Source organism: Sebastes fasciatus, chromosome 10 (genome assembly GCF_043250625.1).
Source record: "Sebastes fasciatus isolate fSebFas1 chromosome 10, fSebFas1.pri, whole genome shotgun sequence".
In the NCBI taxonomy this organism is placed as follows: domain Eukaryota; kingdom Metazoa; phylum Chordata; class Actinopteri; order Perciformes; family Sebastidae; genus Sebastes; species Sebastes fasciatus.
In genome coordinates, this window is record NC_133804.1 from 13,219,433 (window position 1) to 13,244,638 (window position 25,206).

Here is a 25,206-nt window from a genome sequence, read left to right on the forward strand (position 1 = left end):
ACAGTAGAACATACACTTTTACAATCAAGGGACAAAACGCTGAATGTATTGGCCTCATTACATGAATATTGATGAAAGCGTAAATTCAGCAGTCTGAAATACAATACAGGGAGTACAAAGGGAGTTAACTCAAACATTTCCTCACCATTTGGGAAATTTTATGGGTGTTAAACGTCACTTAAATTCACTACAATGGTGATTAAAGGGACTACAACCATGTTAGCGGCTCTGTGAGACTACACTTAGGCACAGCAGTGCTTTGAGCTAAACGATAACATTCTGTTGTTAAACAGGTATAGGCTGCGTCCGAAATTCCATACTAACATGCTATTTAGTACCCTAAAACAGTATGTGAGATATTTTAGTATGTCTGAAACCTTAATGTGAAACCAATAGTGCGTGAATGGCATACTATTTCCGGTGAAATATTACTGTATGCAACGTTGGACACTAAAGGCGGCATAAATATCCCACAATGCAAAGCGGTTGTGACGACAATGTTCATAACAGATGTTGACAGACGGCTCTGTAACATCAATAAGGCTTCTATTTAATATTTCACTTTGCTAGGCGTAATATATTTTTTAAATTTGTTTAGACATGATTCTCAGAAATCATCGTTTTGGTCACATGAGTTTGGCACGGGTTACCATGGTTACACGTCTCAAACCGGCAAAGAGGCTCTCAGGAAGTAACAACATAAATTACTGTCCGAAAAAATACATACTAATGTTTATTCAGACAGTATGTTGAACGGTAGTATGCATAGTATGTGATTTCGAATGCAGCCATGTTTACCATAGCGTGTTAGTATGCTAACATTTGCTAATTTGCACTAAGCACAAAGTAAAGCTATTGGGAGGCTTTTGGGAATGTCATTTGTTTTATGGCATTAGAGGAAAAGTCAGAAGGACATGAATGTCTGTACAAAACTTCATGGCAATCCATCCAGTAGTGGTTGAGATGATTCAGTCTGAACCAAAGTGGTGGATCAATATGGCCAACCATAGAGCCAGATATTTGTAGCAAACTCTACTGGATTAGTATTTAAGGTGGTTCCTCAAAAAGTCTAGCACTCAATATGGAAAAATATGACTTATGCTTCAACCTGTGTAAAAAATAAATCTGACAGAATGGGGGTGGGTGGTTTATAAATCATTCTACTTTTCTTATCTTTCTTTTAACTGTACAGCAACACATGTGGGTGTAATGGAGGAACATTTGGTTATCAATAAACACCAGGATATTTTGTTATTGTCCACTATTCAAACATGGATTATGCTCAGTAGTAAACATACTGAGGATTTTATCCTTCACACCAAAAGCTGACAGATTGTGAATATCGCATCTAAATATAAAAAAAAAACTAGCTGCACCATGTTCCCATCCTAAAAAGACACCTTGGTCGGCACCCTTCCAGTTTAATTAGATAATGCTGTTAGGTTTATCTCTGTACTGAGTCGGAGGCTCGGTTCACTGCAGGTGTTTCAATCAGTTGTGGGATGGCAGAACATCAGTGAAGCTCTCCCACAGGTCTAGCTGGGAACAAGCGAGTGCACAGTGAGGGCGCTACCAAACGCAGATCATGTCTCCTCTGCTGCTGCGCCAGCCTTGGCTGGGCCCATCAAGAGTGGGACACACATTAAATATTAACTTAATTGGTCCCGGCAGAGCCCTGCTAACATACGGCAAGCATCAGACGGAAATGTCACTGCTTCCCCAGAGCCCCCGCACACTTAGGATCAAAGACAATAACATTGGTTCTAATCTGCTGTAATTGGGAGATAAGAGATTGCATGGTAAAGCGTGCATAAGTGTAGCGTGCGCGCGTGTTTGTGGGTGTGCGTACATGTCATTCTCGCTGATGGAGGCTTGTCAGAGAAGACTGACAGCCAGCCAGGGGACTGGAGAGAAAACCTCAGTATCCATTTTGGTTTCTACAGTTCTCTCTGCCACTGAACAGCCAACAGAAAAAGGCAGAGAAATGCCTTTTCTGTTCTGCTTTTTCATCTCCCATCAAACGTACAGCCTGTTTAATGCATGGAAAGTCGACTTCTTGTCTGAAAAACGGGGCGCAGTGCCTTAGCAGGCTGCAAATGCTGTCATAAAATTCACATGTGCTGAAGGTGTACTGTACATCAACTGAAACCTTAAAAAAATGCTGCTGTGCTACTCCACCGTACCACCTACTGCTACTTCACCGCTGTTGCACACCACAGTTAACTCTAATGTTAGCCATAGTGAAAGTCTAATCATAAATGGTGCATTTTAAAGATAGTGATTAGTGATTAGGCTGAACCTCTCCAGGGAAGTTTAATCTCCACTCAAAGTGGTTAATGTACTTGCTAAATGAACTGCTCCCTCCATAATAGCACCAAGAGCAGTGTGAAGTCGAGATTACTAAACAGTGTGGGCCACGTTCTAAATCACTCACTAAAAACTACAAAACCCTGGAGACGCCGTGGCTTACCACAGGACCAGGTTGTGTGAGAGACGGGGAGCTAATGCACTCAAGGGCGTCGAGGGAACGGCAGAGTATGGCAGCACAAGTGCTGGAGTCAACAAGCTCAGATGTCCTTTTCCTGGCTAAGAGATCGGGAGAATAGCAGAACAAGAGCTAGCCAGAGGGAGACACACACACACATTCACAGAGAGAACGAGTTTTTGTGCACCAGCAGCCTTCCTGCATCCGACACAGGACGTGCAAGGTCATTTCAACAGTCACACTGCAGCAAAACACCACTGGGTCACCCGATGATCTGAATATATGAAAACAACTCTATCATTACAACTGGTTTGACAGCAAGTAAACAAAAAAGCTGATGTCTATCTGCAAAAAAAACAAAAAACACTTCTTCTGCAGAGCTGCATCAGCTGTACAGGCTTCACCTCCCATTTTACATTTATTTCTACATAAGAACACAGATTGTCAGCCAGCAATTTCCCTAAGCGCGCCTGCTATCATGCAATAGCTGTCAGAAACAGGAAGATAGCAGCAGGGGTAGAATTGAGCCACAAAAAGACAGATGTAAGCTAAGAGAGGATTTGATAATTCTCACCCCACAGCTAGAGCCTGTGCACAGTTCTCATCTCATCTTCAGCCCCCGGAAAGTGAGAGTGCTAATTTCAGCTGGAGCCCCCCACTGCCTCCCATTGTTTATGTCCCACAGCCATCCATAGATGGTGCTGGTGGTGAACCTCTGCACGAGGAGGTCAGCCATTACAGCTGGCAAGAGCGGACTCGAGTGGGAAGTGGCTCTTGTGGCTGGTGTCAGACGGAGAGGAACAGCTTGGAGAGAGGTGCGGAGAGAAAGAGGGAGAGCACAGGGGTTGCTGGGAAAGGATTGGGGCAGGCTCTCCTTTTAATTTACTAATTAACCATGCAAATGAAATCTTAACAGGCTACTCAGAGGCAGTCCTCGGGGGAGGGAGGAAGGCATTAGTGCTTGATTACACTGTCCATGTGGAGAGCAAAAAAGAGAAGCGAAATATGCTGTTGAACAAAGTGATGGGGAAACTTCTGGGCCCACGGCAGCCAAGCGGAACCGCTGACAGCATGAAAGGAATTAAACATCTCGGTAGGCACGCACACAAAAACACACAGAGATTGTACTGTATACCATGATTAACCTGGACAAAATGTTTGCTGCTTCAATAGACGCCACAAATCACACACCCTTGAACTGCACATGGTGTAATCAGGCCTGCAATATTGTTCAATTTACCATGGCAACGCCTAACTCCTACATGCCCGCACTGATTTCTACTAACCTTCCAATGTGACAGACAATGCTATTACACATAATAGTCTACCTATCACTCAGGCGATGCAAAACTGCTCGACCCATACAATCTCAGGCTGAGAAGCTGCCATCCAAACAGAATAACAGATTGTACCATTGTCACAGTTTACCTTGAAGACGTCTTGTGTGTCATCCATGCAGTAGACCCTGATGTTGTACTCCAGCGTGGAGCAGTACGCGTCAGAGAAGAGCACCAGCCTCAGGCGCTTGGCAGCACCCATGTGCAGGGACTCTCCCACCAGGGCGAGGGTGCCCAGCTGCTCCGAGAAAAGCCGGCACGTCTCAGCCTCCAGCTGGCAGTAATAGGGCTCCGACACCAGCTCCTCCCCCATCAGCAGGACGTCCTGGTGGAAAAAAAAAAAAGGTTTGGATGGAAGGTCAAGCACCCAATTTATGTAGGAGGGAAGGGTAATGTGTTTGCCTGGGTGCCTGATGTCTGTATGTGTGGGTGTGTTTGTAAAGGGGTTGTCAGGAAAGTAGTTTGGCGCAGTAGCAAGGCCCCAAACTCTGTCCCTCCTGCAGTGTGACAAACGAACATTTAAGCCAAAGGTCTTTAAGGTAATGTCTGGGTAACGGAAAAAAATAAATACTTTGTTCTTGCTTCAAATTCCCTTTTCACTGCTGTACACTTACCTCGTACTGACATGAAGACACACATTTCCTCATAAAAAGACACACATCCTATAGAACACCATCAATTTACTTAATAATGCATGAACGAGGTACTCAATTGACATGAAAGGAGACTCGAATAGATTCCTGGCAAGAATAGATGGTGCTGGAGAAAGAAAAAACTGTGTAGGTGCAGTAAATATTGGATTGTTGGGATTTCCGGAATTTCCTTGAGCCACTGAGATTTGTCAAGGAAGGTGAAAACAACTTGCCTATTTATCTGCAAAACAACACTACTACCTGTTGGTGAAAAGTGTTAAAAAAAAACACCAACGGGCAGTACAAGAATCAATTGGTACTTTAATTTGCCACGTAGAAAAAATAAAGACAGATTCAAACATGTCAGAGAAGCAACATTTGTCTTGCTTTGTTACAGAGCCGTATCACAACTGCATCTCTAAAAAAGATGGACAGACTTGCGAAAATATCCCATCCCATCACAGTATGGGATAGTTTTATGAGATAATTCCACTGCTCTCCGGGCTAATTTGATGGGGACAAATTGGACCCAAGGTGACAACATTTTCTCTAAAATCCCATCATGCCAGTTGACTGACTCCTCTCATTACCCAATCAAGCTGAAGAGAGCATTCTGCCTGCCAAATGCCCAGCAAGCCCCTCTAGGATCGATTCAAACAGACACCATCTACATCAATAGAATTAGTATTGACACAATTCATTTGCTATGCAACCACAATGGAGTCTCACTTTTTCATCATCTGAATTTTTCTTCGGCGCGGAGCAGAGAGTGAGGTGGCTCGATTACGCCTCTGAGCGCTCACTCTGCGAGCATTTCTCCTGCTGATTCTGCATGTCCATTTTCACTATCTCTTTATGTCTTTCTCTTCTTTCCTGGGCCTTATTTCCAATCTCCCACTCTTTCTAATCATTCCTCTACATCTACATTATCCGCTTGTCCACTTTGCCTTTCCCCTCTCTGCCTCCTTTTTTTTCATTTCCCTTCTCTTCACACTCTCTGTGGTTGCTCCGACTCTCATTCTCTCGTCCACCTGACACTACTTCCTTTGGTGGACACGTAGTCAGGCCGTTGGGCTATATTTGGTCCGGCCGATGATTAAAAGTGCTGGTCTAACCTCTGCCTCAGACAGGCCAATCCATCCCACCGACACCCCACCGCCGCCACACACGGGGAGGCTGAATAATTTATGCACAATATCGAACATGAAAGAAGACCTACTAACACTCCAAAGCCCACTAGCACCCTTTCCAATCTCTGGATTGTGAAGATGTGTATTATTGCCTCAAACCGCATTTGTTTGCATGGGTGTGTGTGTGTGTGTGTGTGTGCGTGTGTGTAGACACCAAACGTTCTTCCCAACTCTATCCTATTGGAGTCTGGCAGTTCTGGTTACTTTCAAATTTCATGGACAGAAAAATGGGGAGGGAACTCTGTAATTGGAAGCAGCGGTCAAAAATGGTCAAGGAGCACTCGGGAGAGTACTTTGAGGATCAGTAATTTGCTTAGAGAATTTCTGTTTTGAGAAACATGTTGCCTAGCAACTCTTGAGCTGGAGAGTGCCGGTGCTTCCAGGCTTTTGTTTCAGCCCAATGAAAAAACACCTGATGGTCAATATAATTTAAACAATGTGGAGTGGATGAGTGCTGGGCCAAAACTACCTCCGCTATACATCATTGAGTGCTTTCCGGTGCCAGTTTTCACGCCAGTGCTGAGCAAGTTTGTACTTTTTCAGGGGAAGCTCTCAGTGAGTTCAGTAAGACTTTACAAATTCACTGGGTGGCAACTTTGTCTTTCTATGGAGGATTTGCGCCGGAGTTATAGTGCTGTCTCACCTCCCAAGTGCCCTCATAGTTCTGCTTCTTGAGGCGGACGGCCCAGTTATCGAGGCATGCGTCAGAGCAGTGGTCCATGCTGAGGATAACTGGCCGGCTCAGGACCACCCCCGGAGGGCCACAACTCACAACGGGGCTGAGCAGGGTCTGGCAGCCGGCCAGGGGTAACCTACACCAGGGAGAGAAGAGAGAGAGGGGAATGACTCCAGATGAAGTGTTTTTTACTCATCGAGTTATTAGTGAGACTGGTCATCTCTGCAAATTATCTAGCAGCTGTAACGGAGAATAATGAAAGCCTGCTGGACTTGCTGACTAGCTGGAGCTAGCTGTGATGACTACTGAGTAATAACATAACACTATCACAGCATGCTACAATGACTTATGAGACTGAGTGCAGCAAGCCAGATAAACAGTGTTTTCCAAACAATTAATTTAGCTTAAATAGTGCACACCCTGGTAAAAGGCTACGTTATTTATTTACATCCCTCCTCCACAGTACTGGCACAGACTCTTAAGCCTTTCCTAATGGAACAGTAGAGCATCAAAACAAACAGCCTAGTGGCATCCAGGGAAGACTGCCAGTTAGGCAGTGTTAAAGAGACCCACCTTAAATCTTCCTTCCTCTGAACAGTGAGATAAATCTCATAGATCTTTCCTCTGGGGATGGCCTCCGGAGGAATGAGCAGACTGATTCCTAATGCAAATAACAACAAAGGGAGAGAGAGGGGATGAGGAAGAGGGGGACAGGCTCATTTGTTCTGACTGAACAACGCTTTTGTCATCTTACAAAGGAAGCCAGCCCACTCAACAAAACTGTATGGCTGCAAAAACAAAAAACAAATCTATTCTGAAGGTCAGAGGCAGCCTCCGTCAGGTACAGTAGATGCAAATCTATGCACCGGCAGCCGAGGTGGCACACGTCCCTGCGGTCAACAATTAGCTGAGACAAAAGCACACGCTGCAGCGCAAGTTTAAATGTCCTCCGTCTGCCACAAAGTAGATAATTGAGACCATGGAACAGACTACTCAAGGAAAATTACACTTCCCCAGGAGAGTGTGGGAATGCACCTTGGAGAATAGAGAGAGCTATTGAGGTAGTTTTAGTGTTGTGGCATTAGTGTTGCGATTCTCATGCCAAAATCATCCACTTAGAATCCTATTTAAAATGTGGTACAGACAGTGACTAAGTGACAAAATCCGTATTGTAAACTGGGTCTGTTTACCATAAAAATATCTGTTTGAATAAGGCGAAGGTGCCTGAATGCTCACAGCCTTGTCTGAATCTATAAACTGTCTTCCATGCACCCGCTCTGAAACTATGCTAAATGACAGCATATATCTCCTCTGAGTGGATGCAAGTGCTGATTTTTTGTTTTTCTGTGTTCCAATGAGAAGATGGGTGCCAATGCGTGGTATAGCCTACATGGCTTTGAGTTAATCCATGCATAAAATATCTGTAAGGGAGCGGAAGAGAGAGTGAAAAGAGAGAGAGAGAGTGATGGCAAGGAAAACACGAGAAGAAAAGACCTTTTCTCCCACAAGATACTGGCTTACTGGCACTGTCATCGGCTAATCTGGACAGCCTACAATGAGCCAAGTGAAAACACTGTCTTCCAGTATAATTATATAAGCTCTGTACTCAGCTAATGCGAAGATGGGGAAGCAAAATAGAGGACTAATGATGGTGGGCTTTTTATATCTTTTATCAGACTAATCTTTAATGGACTTTCTCTGTTCCTCGGTCTATGCGCATAGCACACAATTGACACTTGTGGACATCAGCTACATATTCAACCAGCTCTGTCACAAGCGAGGGGCCTAATTGGAATAATTTGTTCAAGGTCTTATTCCAGGAATCTTTCAGAGTACAGTGTGTTTGGTGCTCACTCTTTATTTTCTTGTTAGATCATCTCATCACTTAACTATTTATGCTGTGCAGTGGAGACGTAGGTTGGTGAAAAACATTTTACTAGATCATGCATTTTAGATAGTGTAAAGGCCTTGCTTTTTTGTATCATTGAATCTTAGGATTAGTCACTTTTTAGATAAACAAGCGAACCTTTCACATGCATTTTGGTGTTTCATCTTTTCCCTTATAACAGTTATAAACTCATTTGTATCACAGAGAGAAATATAGCCAGTGTACAAAGCTGTTTTGTGTGAAGCGCTGAAACACTTTTATGTGCGTTATCCTGCTGCAAACCTATTAGGAAACCCACATGCATGAGATTTAAAGGCTGAATGGTCTGGGTCGGTTTCAACGAGACAGTGAGACGTTTATGGGTCTCAGCTGTTACAGATAAATTCTCCTTGTTAATGTCCAGTCAGAGACATTAATGTTGGTATAATCATCATAGGTAATTGTCAATGTATGAAAAGTGCAAAGCAAATAAAAACTGACTTGTTCCCACCGTATTTCTACATTTAGTAGCAGATGTTACATTGTTTAGGTACTTTTCTTGTTTGTTGGAGGTATAGCGGCAAACAGAACATCCTACAGAGGATTACTGAAATCTCCCTGCCCTTACTAAAAACAGACTTACAACGCTGTAACGCAATACCAAAGTGAAAAGTGAAAACTACTCTGCCTTTACTGTCCATCTTTGGTGTCTGATTTGGTTTTTACTCCTTGCTTCTTATCTTAGAGTTTTCATGAATCACACATTGGAAAAAAATGATACATTGTTGCCTTTTACTTCTGGAGCTACAGTATAAACATAAAGTCTTATGGACTGGGAGGTAACTCATCAATTGGACACTTTTGGGGTCACCCAGCATCATTAGCGCCACATGGACTGACACCAATTGATGTTGCGCCTTACTGCACCTTAAGTGAGTTTTTTTTTTGGTCTTCTTTAGTGTAACAAAGAGCTATAAAAAAAGAAATGATTATGAGCATCATTAGTTGAAATTGCCTCATGTATCATAAAAAGAAAAAGAAGCAAAACACATCTTGTCTTGATAGCAGATATGTGATTTCAGCATAATTTCTAAAGCTTTACTGCTGCTTAAATCTTGTTAAAAAAGTGATCCCCGATCTGTATAAAGTCGGTGTATAGCCCATATTTATACAAAAACATTTGGTAATAAAAAATGCTAAAAAAAAAAATGTCATAACAAGTCATATTATAGTATGCCATGAAAATGTCATACTATAAAATGTCATAAAAACTGTTGTATAAAAAGTCATAGTATAAATATAATATGTTATGAAAATGTAATAAAAAGCCATAATATAGTATGTTTAAAAAAAGTCATAGTATGTATAGTATGTAGAAAAAAGTCATAAAATGTCTTAAAACGTGATAATATAATATGTGGAAAAAAGTCAGAATACAGTGTCTCCAAAATGGTTAATGTAAAATCCTAGGACAGTGTGCCAAAGAAAGTATAAAATAAAGCCATAGTATAATCTGTAAGAAGGAAAAAGTCTGAGAAGTCACATTTCCCATATGGTCTAGCCGTTATGGTTTCTGGTTTTCACCCAGGTGGCCCGGTTTCGACTCCCGGTATGGGAACTGGCTTTTGAGGTTGCAGTAGCTAAGTCCATAGTATAGTATGTCGAAAAAAAAGTCATAGTATAGTATGTCGAAAAAAAAAGTCATAGTATAGTAAGTTGAAAAGTCATAGTATGTTGAAAGAGACATAGTATAGTATGCCCAAAAAAGTCATATAAAAGTCATAGTATAGTATGACGAAAAAACAAAAAAAATCATAGTATAGTATGGCGAAAAAAAAAAAAAAAGTTATAGTATAGAATGTAAAAAAAAGTCATATAATATTTCGACTAAAATAAGTCATATTATATTATGTCGAAAAAAAATTATAGAATAGTATGTCGAAAAAATAAAAGTCATAGTATAGTATGTCGAAAAAATAAGAGTCATAGTATATTATGTTGAAAAATAGTCATAGAATAGTATGTCGAAAAAATAATAAAAAGTCATAGTATAGTATGTTGAAAAAAATAAAAAGTCATAGTACACTATGCAGAATTTTTTTTTAAAAAGTCATAGTATAGTATATTGAAAAAATAAGTCATATTATAGTATGTCAAAAAACATTATTGTATAGAATGTCGAAAAAAAGGAAAAGCCATGTATAGTATGTTGAAAAAAAGCCATACTATAGAATGTCGAAATTTTTTTTAAAAGTCTTATTATAGTATGTCGAAGAAATAAAAAAAATTCATAGTATAGTATGTCAAAAAAAGTCTTAATATAGTGATTCAAAAAAATTAAAAAAGTCATAGCATAGTATGTCGGAAAAATAAAAAGTCATAGTATAGTATGTCGAAAAAAAGTCATAGTATAATGTCGAAAAAATAAAAAAAGTAATAGTATAGCATGTCGGAAAAAAAGAAGTCATGTATAGCATGTTAGTATAGTATGTCGAAGAAATAAAAAAAGTCACAGTAAAGTATGTTGAATAAAAGTCATAGTATAGTACGTTTGAAAAAATTTAAAAAGTCATAGTATAATATTTTGTAAAAATTAAAAAGTCATAGTATAGTATGTTGAAAAATAAAAAAGGCATAATATAATATGTCGAAAAAAAGTCATAGTATAATATGTCGAAATTTTTTTTAAAAAGTCAGTATAGTATGTCGAAAAAGAAAAAGAAGTCACTGATTATTGAGGGTTTGCACGCAACATTTGTAGATGTTCAGTGTTTGACAAAAACAAAAGAAAAGCAAATAAAGGTACTAAACAAATCAACAAAAAAAGACGAAAAAAAACATTACTTTAGGTATTTCACAGTTTTGAAGCACAAATATTATTGGTGTATCTGTAATGTCTGGTATTTGTGATGGTTTGTCAGGCAATATAGTGGAATTGTCAATTATAGTTATTTCCATTCATCTGATTATATGATGTGTTATTGTTTCTATATTCACCCAGCAGTTACAGGGTACTTATTGTCTCTTTGTTTCAGTGTTGAGATTAGATTTATTTTTCATAAACTTTAAAATGAGGACATTTCATCAGAAGAGGGGGAAGAATGTAAGATTTGATTTATTTTTGCAAAGATTTATTTAATAGATTACTTTATTTTTCTCAGATTTATTATTTAGAATTTATGTAAGTAAATTAATGGCCATCACACATTGTATACAGTATACATATTGTATTCTGCTCCTTAATTTAGATCTGGAAATATATAATAAGGTAAACCTTACTTGCTTGTAATGTGAGTGATGATTAAGATTTGCGGAGTGATATGATGTAAGAAGTGATGTGCCACTTTTTTGGTTATCGGTGTTTGGTTGTCCTACGCTTGAATTGAGACATTAAAGTGGATCCTGTTGCACAGAAGAAGCTCTCCCCCGTGCTCTTGCTTTACCCACAGCCCTACAGTAGTTTAATTAAGTAACAAGTAAGTTTATAATTAAGGCAGCGATAAGCCTGCCTTGCAATAGTATAGTATGTCGAAAAGAGTCATAGTATAGTATGTCGGAAAAAACAGAAAACATCATGTATAGTATGTTATAAAAAGTTATAATATAGTATGTCGGAAAAAAAGAAGTCATGTACAGCATGTCAATTTTAAAAGAAAAGTCTTGGTAAAGTATTTGGATGAAATAAAAAAAGTCATAGTATAGTATGGAGAAAAATTAAAAAAGTCATAGTATAGTAAGTAAAAAAAACAGTCATAGTATAGTGTGTCGAAAAAAAAATCATAGTATAGTATGTCGAAAAAACTAAAAAAGTCATAGTATACAGTAGTATGTCGAAAAAATGTATATTATAATATGTCGAAAAAAACTAAAAAAGTCACAATATAGAACGTCGAAAAAAAGTTATAGTATACTATGTCTTAAAAAAGCCCTGCGATGGACTGGCGACCTGTCCAGGGTGTACCCTGCCTTCGCCCAATGTCGGCTGGGATCGGCTCCAGCCCCCCCGCAACCCCTAACGGGATAAGCGGTTGCAGATGGATGGATGGATGTCTTAAAAAACAAAAAAAAAGTCATAGTAACGAATGTCAAAAAAAAAGTAATAGTATAGTATTTCGAAATATTAAAAAAAGTCATAGTATACTATGTCGTAAAAAGTCAGAGCATAACATGTACAAACTTTTTTAAAAAGTCATAGTAAAGTATGTCGAAGAAAAAAAAAGTTATAATATAGTATGTCAAAAAAATACAAAAAGTCATAGTATAGTATGTCGGAGAAATAAAAAAGTCACAGTATAGTATGTTGAAAAAAATAAAAAAGTCATAGTATACAGTAGTATGTCAAAAAAATGTAAAAAGGCATATTATATGTCTAAAAAAAATAAAAAAGTCATAATATAGAATATAATTAATAGCATAGTATGCCAGAAAATGTCATAGTATGTCACAAAGAAATATAATGAAAAAAGCCATAGTATAATATGCCCATAGATATAGAATAGGAGTAAAAAGGACATGTCCAATGAATGCCTTACATGTCAGTCCTTATGACATACATTTACAGCTCTTGGTTTGTTTATAAAAAGTCAGTGAGAACAAGACCTGTACCAAAACTAAAAGGCAACAATGTACTTTCTTTGTTCAAACCAATTGAGCTGAACTACAGGCGTGAAAGCACCCGTGGAATATATAAATGTAAACGTAGAACTCACCTGTGCTGGGGATTGTCAGCCTCCCTCCCAAAAAGTTGAAGGTCCCATAGGAAGTGTTAGCTACATCGCGGGTCAGCGTTTTAAAGTAGCTCTGAGTGGACAGTCTGCTCACAAACTCAGAAGGGTCTGAGTTAAGCTTGCCGTTGTGCAGAGTGTGCGAGCCGTTGGGAAGCGGGTCCAGCAGAGGCCCATTGGTCATCGAAAACTTCCCCGTGGTATCGTGACGAGAGCGCAGGGTGCCTTGGTAGCTGGTCGTGGTAGTGGTTAGATCGGGCTGGATGGTGAGCAAATGTGAATTCTCTGTTGAAATCATAAAACAGACAAAAGCAAATGTGTGAAACTACATGAGTGGCAGGCGAGGGGCTGGGTTCATACATCACAGAGACAGACCTCACACTCTCGAAAGCTGTCGCAACACACAACAAAAACTGAAACAAACACAAGAAAGACACATGGTGTGGAAAACAGTAGATTCACACGCTCACAATCTTGACAATACACAAACACAAATTCCACACAAAGCCAGTCAATTCCCGTCCCCTCTCTTTCTCTCTCTCTCACTCTCTCTCTCTCTATCTCTGTCTGTCTGTCTGTTCAGCAACCACACAATCAATTCCAAACAGAACTCAGATACAGCTTAGCACCCGGAATGTATAAAGGCTTTTTTCACGGTGAATCACAAGCAGAGCAACCCAGTTCCCCATCTCCATCCAACTCAGACAGTTGTATTTCTATTATTCGCTGGTAAACCTCAGAGGCTCCACACAGGCAGTAAACAGAGTGGGTACATTTCCTGACAATGAGGTGGTGGCGAAACATAATGTGTCAGGCTGGCAAATAAACAGCTCGTGCACCACACACACACATACACTCAACATAATACATCTTGCTTAGACTAAAAAACACTGTAAACACATTCACACCACCTCCATAACCACAAACAAACAGGATCAGTGGTACATGTAGATGAGTGCTGCACAGTCACGGTGGGCAGACGGACAGAGCGACGGACGCACAGAGGAGGGTAGAACAAAGAACAGTGTCCTACTGCTGTGGGGGGGAGGCCTGCGTGGCCGCGGTGCCCACACACCTGGCTTGCTGGGCTTGATGCCCATGGGCTGGAAGCCAGTGGTGAGGATGGAGGAGTCCGCCACGTCGGAGTCCAGGTCCTCCTTCTTGCGTCGGTAGACCAGGACCACCACGATGAGTAGCAGAGTCAGACACAGAGCCACCGCCACCATGCCCACGTAGAGCGCCACGTCCTCGGCCCCGCTCACGGCTGCAAGGGGAGGACACAGAACAACAGAAAAGAAATTATCAAGCCCAATGGAAAAACTCCCTTTGGTGTTGACTGACGATATCAACGCGTGCTGCTGGAACATCTTTTAAAATCTTCTGTGCAAAGATCTCACTTGAGCATCTGGTTAATAGGTTAATAGAGGATAGGAAATCACTTCCACATTCCTTGCTTCCCACCGAATGCTGCTTGACCTTGACTGTTTGATGCAGAGTTAACACAGCCAGTATTAGCAAATACTAGATAACATCTTGATTTTAAATATTTTTTAAAAGCCTAAAGCTTCAAGGTCAATCTGTGCACAATGGAAAAAGAGAAAGAACTAGTTTCTGAAGCAGGTCTGCAGCATTACCTTTCTTCATTTCTGCACTGGAGATATACAGTATATATGTATATAGATCTTATATATCTTATGCGTGCATGTTTTTCCTCTCCCCTGTCTCTTTCTCTCTAAGCACACAACACCCCCAAGATAGACAGTGCAAAAATGAAGGATTTGCTTATGAAATTCTAGCACCTCTTATTGAATGTCTCTCTCTCTCAAAAGCATGAGAGAGGAGCGGGAGGATCTTTCTCCTGAAAGTACAGTATGAAGATGACAGCTAAGCCAAGACAAACATCAACGTGTGTGTGTGTGTGTGTGTGTGTGTGTGTTGTGCAGGAGAATGGGATTTGCCACGGCTGTCTCCCTGGGCTGGGGGAATTTGGTGGCGGAGGTGGAGGATGCTCCTGGGGCCTTTGTGTAGGGCCATTGTCCCTGGGAGCCACGGGGGCGTAGCGCTGTCAGCCGAACACAGTCAAGGAGGGGACGCATTGAGCAGTGCGGCTTTGAGGGACGGAGAACAACGGCAAAGGTTAAAGTGACGCAGGCTGGCGTGTGGCGAGTTGACAACAAAAGGAGGAGGACAGAAGCAGGAGGAGAAGAGCAAACGTACAAGACTGAAAATTAGAACTATAGAAGGACAAAAAAAGACTTAACGGAGACAGCATGTGAGATTTTAGAGTTGTTCCGATACCGATACCAGTATCTGAAATGCGTCTGATACTGCCTAGAATTCGGTATCGGGTATCGGCGAGTACGCCAGTGTATGCACCGATCCGATACCATCATTTATTAACCCAGAAAAAAATCAACTTGTTTAACCGGAAATCAATTCTTCTTCGCCGCTCCAAAACAATAGCCTTCACTGTGCTGCAGTCGCCCTGGATGTATCATGGCTGCCACTGGCAACTACTGTTTTAGAGCAGTGAAGAAGAACTGCTTGCAGGTAGTTTGTCCCATGACGATAGCAAACAGTGCAGTGCTAGTGGAGAGCGCACCGGTAACGGTAGTCAGAGCGAGGAAAATATCAGCCATTTGGCAATACTTCACAGTGGAAAATCCAACAAGTAAAACGGCGATATGTACAGTAAGTAAGGCTTTCGTTTCCAAGGATGGCAGTACCCTGGTAGGGTGTGTGAATATTGCAGACTGAATAATAAAATAAAGTTCTATTGCATTCATTCTCTGTATGTATTTGTTCATGTTTTACAAAGAGTTTAACCTGAGTCAGACCACACAACGAGAGTAATCATATCACATCCATACATGGTCAGTAGTAAACAGCTGTTTATTACTACTACTACTACTACTACTACTACTACTACTACTACTACTACTACTACTACTACTACTACTACTACTACTACTACTACTACTAATAATAATAAGATATATTTTTTTATCACGCTGGTAATGGATTGGTACTTGGTATCGGAATCAGTGTCAGGAAGGAAAAAATGGTATCGGAACATCTCTATGTGATTTACATTTCAGCAATGAGCACGACCAGAAAGGTTTGTGTCAAAATGGACCTGATTAACATTAGATATGATATATTTTGATGAATATCTCCAGACTGTCATTGTGTTTTATTTTTACCACTGTGTAATCCCACTGCTTGACAGGAACTGCGCTCAACATTGGAAGCACTGATTTGACAAGTTTTAATTGGTGTTAGTGAATCTGTGATATGAGAATGGCACAATTAAACGTGCAGAGTGCTAACAGTCAAATTTGAAAAAGAAGAAGAAAATGGTCAAAAAACGTGTTCTCTCTCTCTGTGTCTCACTCTCATCTCTATCCTCCTCTTTTTCAACCATTTGTCCTTGCCTTCTACTTTTGCTTTGAAAAATCCATTTCTTTGGACAAAGCCGCCTGACATACCCAAGTCTTAAAGAGAAATGCCAGAATCTATTTCATGGGTGATTATCTCAGTACAATCTGATACCTTAAGTAGCGGGATTATATGCAGCCGGGCTCTATGGCGGCTCGTTGTAATGCCAGAGATATCTTGACATGCAATCAATTGTGAATGACTGGCTTAAGATAAACACAAGATATTGTGTTTTGTTCTTGACATTACATAGCACGTTGACACAAAACACACCTACAGCATGGAGTGTTACAGGATACATACACTAAGGATGCATCAATGGGGGTATCTGCCGATACCGAGTACCAATCCGATAACAGTGTTCAATTAATAAGCTGTATGCCTCACTGTGTGGAAGTGACTGGGATCATTTTTTTTATGTGTAAGGCAACATCAGGCTGGACTTAAACATTGCTTTCCTAACTTTGTAAAACAAAATGTAACAAATAAATACATCGATATAAATTTACTGAATTATTTATTATTAAAATAATAAATTGTACAAGAGGCAACTTGGTCATCAAATGATCAAAAATCATCAAAATTAAAAGGAATTACAATTTAAGTTTAAACCTTTTTAATGCAGCAACAAATTGGTCACAACTTAAACAAGAATTCACCGATCCCCGATCCAGCTATTTGATTCAGTATCGGCCTGATATCGGATCCGGTATCGGTACATCCCTAACATACACCCCTTCCTCCACCTCTCATTTTGTCCATTTACCTCTCTCCTCTGATTCTCTCTCCTCAGGGAAGCATAGAGGTGCTTAACTGTAAGCAGCTGGGCTAAACCTTCCACCTTCCACGATGAGCTCCAAAAAGGGGGAGAGACTACGGCTGAACCTCTCATTAAAAGTTCCCAAAATCCAATTGTCTTTGTGAGTCAAAGGCCAGACGAGGCTGTGATATTTGGACTTCCAGCGCTGCAGTCTACAGAGAGATGTGCAGTCTGACTAAAGACAAAACAACACCCGTCAGCAAGGAGAGACAGGCCAACTGGGTTCTGCTGATTGGATAAACATAGCCTCAGATTGGCCAGTTGCTGTTTACTTTCTAAGGGCAAACCAAAGGCACCTAGCTAACCTCAAATGCAGAGATCCAGTATCTCTACTCTTCCTTTTCCCCTGCACACACCATTCTTGCGCCCAGACAATAAAGTCAGTCAATCAGACAACTCTCCCACTCTCTCTTTCTTCCTCCCTCTCTCCCTCTATTCTGTCTGTAATCTCTGGTGGCTTATCGGAGCATCACCGAGTGAAGTTTTATCTGACCCACCAGGTGTCACAGCGAAACGATCCCGATGCTTGCTACAACCCTGACCAGCAACTGCTCCCAGCTCCTCCTGGCCCCGCTCATTGATTTTCATGATGCCAACCAATAATTGAAAGGACATCCATCACACTTTAATTGACATAGCTAATCAGGTTTTATAATTGGATGGACTTTACTTTAGTCCCCCTCTAGCGCGCCCTCTCTCGCCCTCTTTCTCCACATGGACTCTACCAATTTACCTCCCTTTCCTCTCTGCCGGCCGTCACTCCACCGTTCGTTTCCACTTGACGTAATTGCTGGCGAAGAACTTTTGATTCTCTTTGTGTGTGACCTCCCTTCATGATTGACACCCGCCTGCGGATAATCTGTGGATGTGATGAGCTGTTTTCACAGTTGACCCCGGGCCAATCTCTGTTTGTTCCCCTCTCTCTGAGCTTTCAGTTCAGGTCCTCAGACTTGCTTCAGGGCTGGCTGGTTAGGGATCAGTTTCTGACTTGAGATGGGCCGGTATGGACTTATAATTCATCTCCTCTGAGGCGATGTACCTGGATCCCGCTGAAGTTTGGACTCTCGCTGCATTGGCAGTCAGCACAACGTCTGCACCTGATAGTCCTCAACTCGCTCTACCTGCTCCTTTCTCTCTCCCGCGTTGATAAATAAAAGCTTTGCAGCCTCCTGTGCCTCCTCCCAGGGCATTTATCAAGAGACCTGGGAATATATTTCATCTCATGGCCAATCCTAGTCACTCGGCCGAAGATGAATAACACAGGAGTTCTTAAGGTCAGGGAAATATGGCTACTAAAACTCTCAAAGTGAACGTGACCATTACTATCTCCACAATACAGTCGTCCCATCCCTCAGCGGGTCGCGGTGAAATATTGCCCAAAATAAATGCTCAGCCATTTTTCACACAGCCTGTGACCCCCGCTCTGACAAATAAACCCGTGACGAAAACATCAGCTGCTTCGCCACCAAATTAGCTCCCAAAGTCAAAAACAGGCTAAAGACGGATTAATAGTTGGATGGTTTTCGCAAGGGCTGCACGGTGGTGCAGTGGTTAGCACTGGCGCCTCACAGCTAGAGGGTTGCAGGTTCGAATCCGGCTTGGGACCCTTCTGTGTGGAGTTTGCATGTTCTCCCCGTGTTAGCGTGGGTTTTCTCCGGGTACTCCGGTTTCCTCCCACAGTCCAAAGACATGCAGGTTAGGTTAATTGTGGACTCTAAATTGCCCGTAGGTGTGAGTGTGAGCGTGAATGGTTGTCTGTCTCTATGTGTCAGCCCTGCGATGGACTGGCGACCTGTCCAGGGTGTACCCTGCCTTCGCCCAATGTCGGCTGGGATCGGCTCCAGCCCCCCCGCGACCCCTAACGGGATAAGCGGTTGCAGATGGATGGATGGATGGATGGATGGATGGTTTTCGCACAATCATTTGTGACACCCCCCTAAAAACGGGATGCTGCTGCAAATTAAGATCATTACCTTCATTACACACATTAAGCCAAATAATTGTTTTTATGTTGTTCTAATTTCCTGTGCCTGAGAATACGAGCAGTATCATTTTTCCCGCTATCCTTTTTGTGCCCTCTAACACCTGTCTGCCATTTCGGCTCTGGCACGCTGCCAGTGTATTTATTATTTCCCTGCACAGATTTTGCGTAGCTCCATCTTGGGCTCCACTTGTTTGCTTTATGAAAATGATCCTGCCAGGGTCAGATCTGTTTATTTTTGTGCTGTAACACAAAGCTCGCTGCCTCACGTTCATTCTCACATATGCAATACCCAAAAACAATAACCTCATCTGACGTATGCCATTCCTGGCTTAATGAGGGAGATTAGAGGTGTTTGTTGAGGTCCTCAGACAAAGGACGTCTTTTGTGGCGGAGTTGCTACGGCTCACGCTGCAGTTGTATTGTTCGATTACACTGGAGAAGAGAAGGGTGCCTTTTGTTTCAGGGGGGAAGTTTTCCATCTCAGCTAATAGCCTGCAGACACGGTTGAAGTATGGGAGTTGCTGACAAGCCAAAACCATCTTGCTATTTTGCTTATTATAATACTTCACACAGCCGTTGTCTATGGAAACACATCTGCTGGGAACAGATTGGGACAGGCATTCTTCAGAGGCCAGCGCTCCGCTCTGCACTGTCAGTGTAAATACTGAGTGACTCTGCATGTGTGTGTGTGTGAGGAACAATGACTGGCATCTTTGTGTATATATCTTGCCTCTCTGGGGAGGAGCTGCTGACCTTTGATGATGGGCCGACTGAGCTCCCTGGTTCACTGCTGCAGCCAATATTCAGCTATCGGTTGACACACATGCACACACACGGGCACATTGTGCTAACACATATACACAACATACAGTAGCTCTGTCCACGCCTCCAGCTCTCCATGCATCGGTCTATCTGATCACGTCAAATGGTGCAAGATACATAATTCAGCTTATTCATTCACTGGCCCGTGTTAACCGGATCCCCATTAAAACATAGTGTTTATCATGCGGATCAGCCATAGAGCGCACCATTTATAACATTTTCTCTATGAGACACCACCCTGAGACTCATCATTTCTGGATGGGAAGCTGTAATATATTTCTATCTTTGATATCTGTGGGGCGCAACAGAGCTCTCCCTTCATGTCCATCTGGTCAGCAGTGGACCCTGTGGTGCCACTTTCCACTCAGCTGCCGTGCTTTGCGGTTTTCTGATCCTGACAGTACGCACATGCCCTATTAACGACACACGAGAGTGGGAACACAGCGCTGGCTGCTTTACACAAAAAATGAAACACACATCGGCTTTGTAGCTATACAAACGCACAGCATAAACACAAATCACAGCGCACATACACGACGGCCAAGTGCGTCTTCGCGGACGATTTGACCCGTGGCCCTTTATCTGGCAGGTTGTGTTTTATTCAGAAGAGAGATGGTTTAATTCTCAGCTCTATTAATAGCTCAGAAAGCATCACGGCACCGACGTAGGTGAAAAGGTTGTATATTATCTTAGCAGCGGGTGCCATGACGGTGTTTATTAGAACTGATCGTCTAAAAAGGTCACGCAGGTGGGGACGAGCCAGTAATGGTCCACTGACAATTCTACCGTCGGTACAAGTGTCTTATGAAATGGACATCTTTCCCTCCATCTATCACAGGGAGCTGAGGCCATAAGGAGGCATAAAATGTTTATTTGATCTAATAAAAAGAGGAGGAGGACACTCTCGCTCCACATGCCAAAGTGGAAACTGTATTCAAAAACAAAAAGCGTGAAGGGAAAAGCCTTTCCCTCCGCATCCTCTCTACCTGCCTTAGTTCAGGGGCTAATTGATGCTAATCCTACACCTGTCAAGGTATTACTTGTGATCCACTTGTTGTATTTGATGGAGGTTGCAAGGCTGAATCGTCATGCTTTTTTATTTTTGAATACATTTTCCACTTGAGTGTCACGCATCTTTTTCTCTATCAGATCAGTAGTTTATTTTATGGCTGCAGCTCTCAAATGGGGTTTTGAGCATATTTATTGATTTTACAATGTTCATTTGACACTCATCAGCTCGGCTGTAATAAGTAAATATATAACTAAACTGCATTCTACTGATCCTGTTGCAGAAAAGTTGTGCTACTGAATCTTTCCTATTGTTCCACTGAGTTGAACAGCTGAGAGAGTACGGTTTGCAGTATGTAGGTGGTTAGTGCACTCACTCTGTGGGCACTGCTCACTGGTACAGTTGAGAGACTGGAGGTCAAGCCCCTGGCAGTCTTTGCCCCCGGTGCCGGGTGAGGGCTGGGTGCACTCTCTGCTCCTCCACATCGAACAGTCTGCACCGCACGCCGACCACTTGCTCCACTCGCTCCAGCCTCCGTCTACTGCAAAAACACATGATAAAAAAAACATGGGTGAGCACAAACACACAGCAGCAAAAACTCTAACAGATTCACTTCAAACACTGATATCTTAGTTCACAGGAAAAACTATTGATCGAAAAACATGCTGAACAGTTTCAATAAAACAAGCTCTATCTCCTTCTTACAAACAATGCGAACTGGTAAAACTCTACACAGTTCAGATGCAGCAGCGGTGTAAAAGCAGTGGTGTATTATTTGCGTGTGAGATGAAAACAACTGGTAGAGTACTCTGTTGCCATCCTGTGCAAATCCACTCGCTCTAAAATGGAAACCTGGTAGGGAAAGCATTATAAAGACATGCAAATCCACTTGCACACACCCAAATCCAGCAGATGCACAGGGAAACCAAAGCGTGTAAAACTGCTGAGGAGAGCCATATTGTCTCTATTCTGCTTTCTTTGTTTATTTTTAACATGGAAATCAGATTCAACTAAGCTAAACCCCAGTGGTACAAGGCTGCTGTGGCCTGGTACACCCAGCTGTCAACAAACTAAATCTGTACAGGGAGAAGAATTTGACCCTTGGGAAATTGGCCCTAGTCTACAGTCAAACATACATGTGTGCTTGTATGTTTTAAAAATTCTAAAAGGACATTTGTGAGAGGAAGCAAATCTGCCTTGGTTTGAATCCTTTGTCAAACAAGCTGTTACTGTGGCAACATGGGCATTACCTGCAGCGCATTTGAATGCACGACACGACACAGGTGGTATTACTCGGAACAGAGGCGAATGTACATTACACCTGCAGCGCATTTCTGTCTAGCACAACTTCAAACACACCACCACCATCAGCAGCACGAGCAAAATGAAACAAATAGTAATGGGCCAGTAATTGTTCTGTGCGGGCCCTGCTGCAAGAAATATCAGCAGCTTTGCCACACGCAGAGAGGGAGGCCATTTTTTCGCAAAGGTGGGGGTAATTTGGCATCGTTGAGGGGGGTGGGGTTGGGGGGGGGGGGAGTTGGCACGGTGGCTGGGAGTGATATTGGGAGTGACACAGCGCCAGGCCTGGGGAAGGTTACCATAGGGCTAATGGGAAAAAGAGCAGTAATGAGCTCTCATGGGGGAAAAACGCCGCTGTCTCGCTCTTTCTCTCTCCCAAATGTAAGGGTGAAGGGGACCAGACAAGAATCACCAGAGCTGTGCGCACACACACACACACACACACACACACACACACACACACACACACACACACACACACACACACACACACCACTATGACGGCAGTAGCCCTCCTCCTGGCTGACCTAAGGCCAAGGAAACCTTAGCGCTCATTAATCCGAGCAATAAATAGTGCACGGGGCACAACCCAAAGAAAGCAGGTCAGAGACTTTGGTTAATAAAACATAAACGTGAGAGTCACTCAGGATGGGATGCCTATTATTGCATAACTGTACCAAGTAATGATATTATTTGGTTTCACAGCCAATTGGAAAACAAGCTAAACGGCACTGTGAGCGTATGAGGCAGAAGGCACAGGTGTGTGAATTAGACCCTGCTCCCACACAAGTCTGCATGTGTGATGGGATGCTGACACAGCTTGGGCCTCTTTGCAGTCGGATCCATTTGGCAGAGAGAGCAGAACCAATCAGATAATTGTCCTTGTTTGGCATTGAGTGGACCCATCCGTGGGCCAGTGGGCTGATTATCCAGGCTGGGAACGAGAATGATTGAATAGCGAATTACATCCTAATGAATATATTATGTCGCCCCTCAGTTTATCCACACCACTGTGAAATAAAGAGATGAGATCAACATCTGCCCCGATGAGGTGATGAAATTCTACTTCTCTTTTCCACCACAAAGCAAGACTAATGGCCATGCAGATAACATTTTCAAACAAGGAGATTGGAGTGGGAACAGGGTGCTGCTCACGAGGATGTGGATGCGACACGAGGCTGAGGGAAATCAAAGAGAGATGAAGATGCATGAGCGGTTCTTGATGGCCTGTCTGACTCAGTCTGAACAGATGTTACAAATATTTCAGCAACAGAAGAGGCTTTCCACCAGAGCAGAGACCAGAGACATGTTTGGACAGCATAAAAGGAAGTGGGAAGATAGTAAGTGGTTACAATAAATGCGAAGTGAAGCAAGGAAATAGACAGTTTCCTTGATTTTTCTTTTTTCAAATTTAAGGCTGAAATCAGAGCCAAACCTCATCCTTTTACTTTTTCAGAATCCACATAAGAAAATTGCTATCCACAGCCTCAGTTTTCCTTATCAAATCCCCAGAAAGAGATTGTTAGCGCCACTGCAAAAGGCACCACAGCTGATTTTCAATCATGCAGCACCACAGGTTTTAGGTCAGGCAGGTCTCTGAGGAGGGAAAGTAATACAATAGCCCAGTGGCAAGCCCCCATTTGGACATGTTGTAGGGGGGAGAAGCGAAAGGAAGCCGACCATTCTTTACAGGTCAGTAGGAGGGCCTGTTTGAGGCTTGGCTGTTCAAAATGACAACGGCTGCTGACGGACACAGTCCGAGATCATCGGACACCTATGGCTTCTGTGTCCTTGAGGGGAACAAGAGGAGGTAGACAAGCACCACTGAGACCAGCGGGCCGCCCCTCTGCTCCCACTGTCCTGTCAACACACGTGTGCACAGTAACTACCCCTAATCCTGATGTTCAAAGGCTGATGAAAAGAAGCCACAGAAAACCACAGACCCATGGAGGGGGGGTTGATAGCTTACCACAGAAGCGGGTGATGCAACAGAGACTAAACCGTATTATGTATTTCGGATACAGTTTATAATCTTTAAAAATCAGATGTTAGTGTCTGATTTAGTATGTTATCGATAACTGTACAAAGCTGAATCTACCCCCTTATGTTAACTAAACCACTAGAACAACCCAAAATGAGACAGAATGAGATACGCAGAGGGTGAGCCAAAACAAATGCCACAGAGTGATTAAAAACAGCGCTGATGCGAGGCCGTCACCAGATGGCCACCGTCTTTTCGCAGTGAACTAAAGTGTTTTTCTCTCACATTTATTAGCCACAGCCTTTATTTATTCCTTGGATAAAATATGAAGTCTCCGGAACAATCTCTGATAATATCCAGAGACACAAGGATGCTTACTACCGGAGTAGAATTAGACATTTGCCTGCAGTGCAGACAGTAGACATATGGGCGCTAACTTGCATGTGTACAAAACCGAACATGCACAAACACACGCTTACAAGCACGCGTGCACAAATACATCAGCCCCGAGTCTGTTTATTTTCCATCGAGTAGAAATCTCACGGCTCCTCTGGCAAGCCTTAGGGATCAGTACAATATTTAAATAATTCACACGAGTTAGAAATCTCTCCAGGTTGTTTGCTCTTCTCTAACTCGTCGGCAACAGTTCCTTTCATTTGTGTGGGGCAGGTGTCACTTCCAAAACTGGGGACTAACTATTTGCTGTTGGTTCAGGAAGTGTGTCTTTGTTGGAAATGTTGTGCGCGATCTGACATTTTGCCATGACTGTTGGCTCGGACCACAAGTCTGCGCGAGTAAATGAAAGGGTGAGGGATGGACTGCAGATTTATGTGGGACACTTTGGCGGCATACGGTGACATGGAGACAAAAGGAAAAAGGAGAAGGCAGAGAGAAGAAAGGAGAAATGGAGATAAGCTCTTGCATGGTTTGGCTACTCGC

At 42.4% G+C, this 25,206-nt stretch overlaps 1 protein-coding gene across 9 annotated transcripts in view; it reads right to left on the minus strand.

Moving 5' to 3' along the window:
- unc5a (unc-5 netrin receptor A) overlaps positions 1 to 25,206 on the minus strand; it is a 312,108-nt gene that overhangs the window by 12,954 nt on the left and 273,948 nt on the right. For 7 of the 9 annotated variants that reach the window (XM_074648267.1, XM_074648265.1, XM_074648270.1 and 4 more), the window contains 6 exons: positions 21,361 to 21,525; positions 13,945 to 14,175; positions 12,897 to 13,196; positions 6,894 to 6,981; positions 6,288 to 6,456; positions 3,914 to 4,147 (listed from right to left, as the gene is read on the minus strand). In XM_074648267.1, coding sequence (XP_074504368.1) covers positions 3,914 to 4,147; positions 6,288 to 6,456; positions 6,894 to 6,981; positions 12,897 to 13,196; positions 13,945 to 14,175; positions 21,361 to 21,525 — 1,187 coding nt within the window. The remainder of the gene's footprint in view (positions 1 to 3,913; positions 4,148 to 6,287; positions 6,457 to 6,893; positions 6,982 to 12,896; positions 13,197 to 13,944; positions 14,176 to 21,360; positions 21,526 to 25,206) is intronic. The other 2 variants (XM_074648266.1, XM_074648271.1) reach the window with 1 other exon arrangement.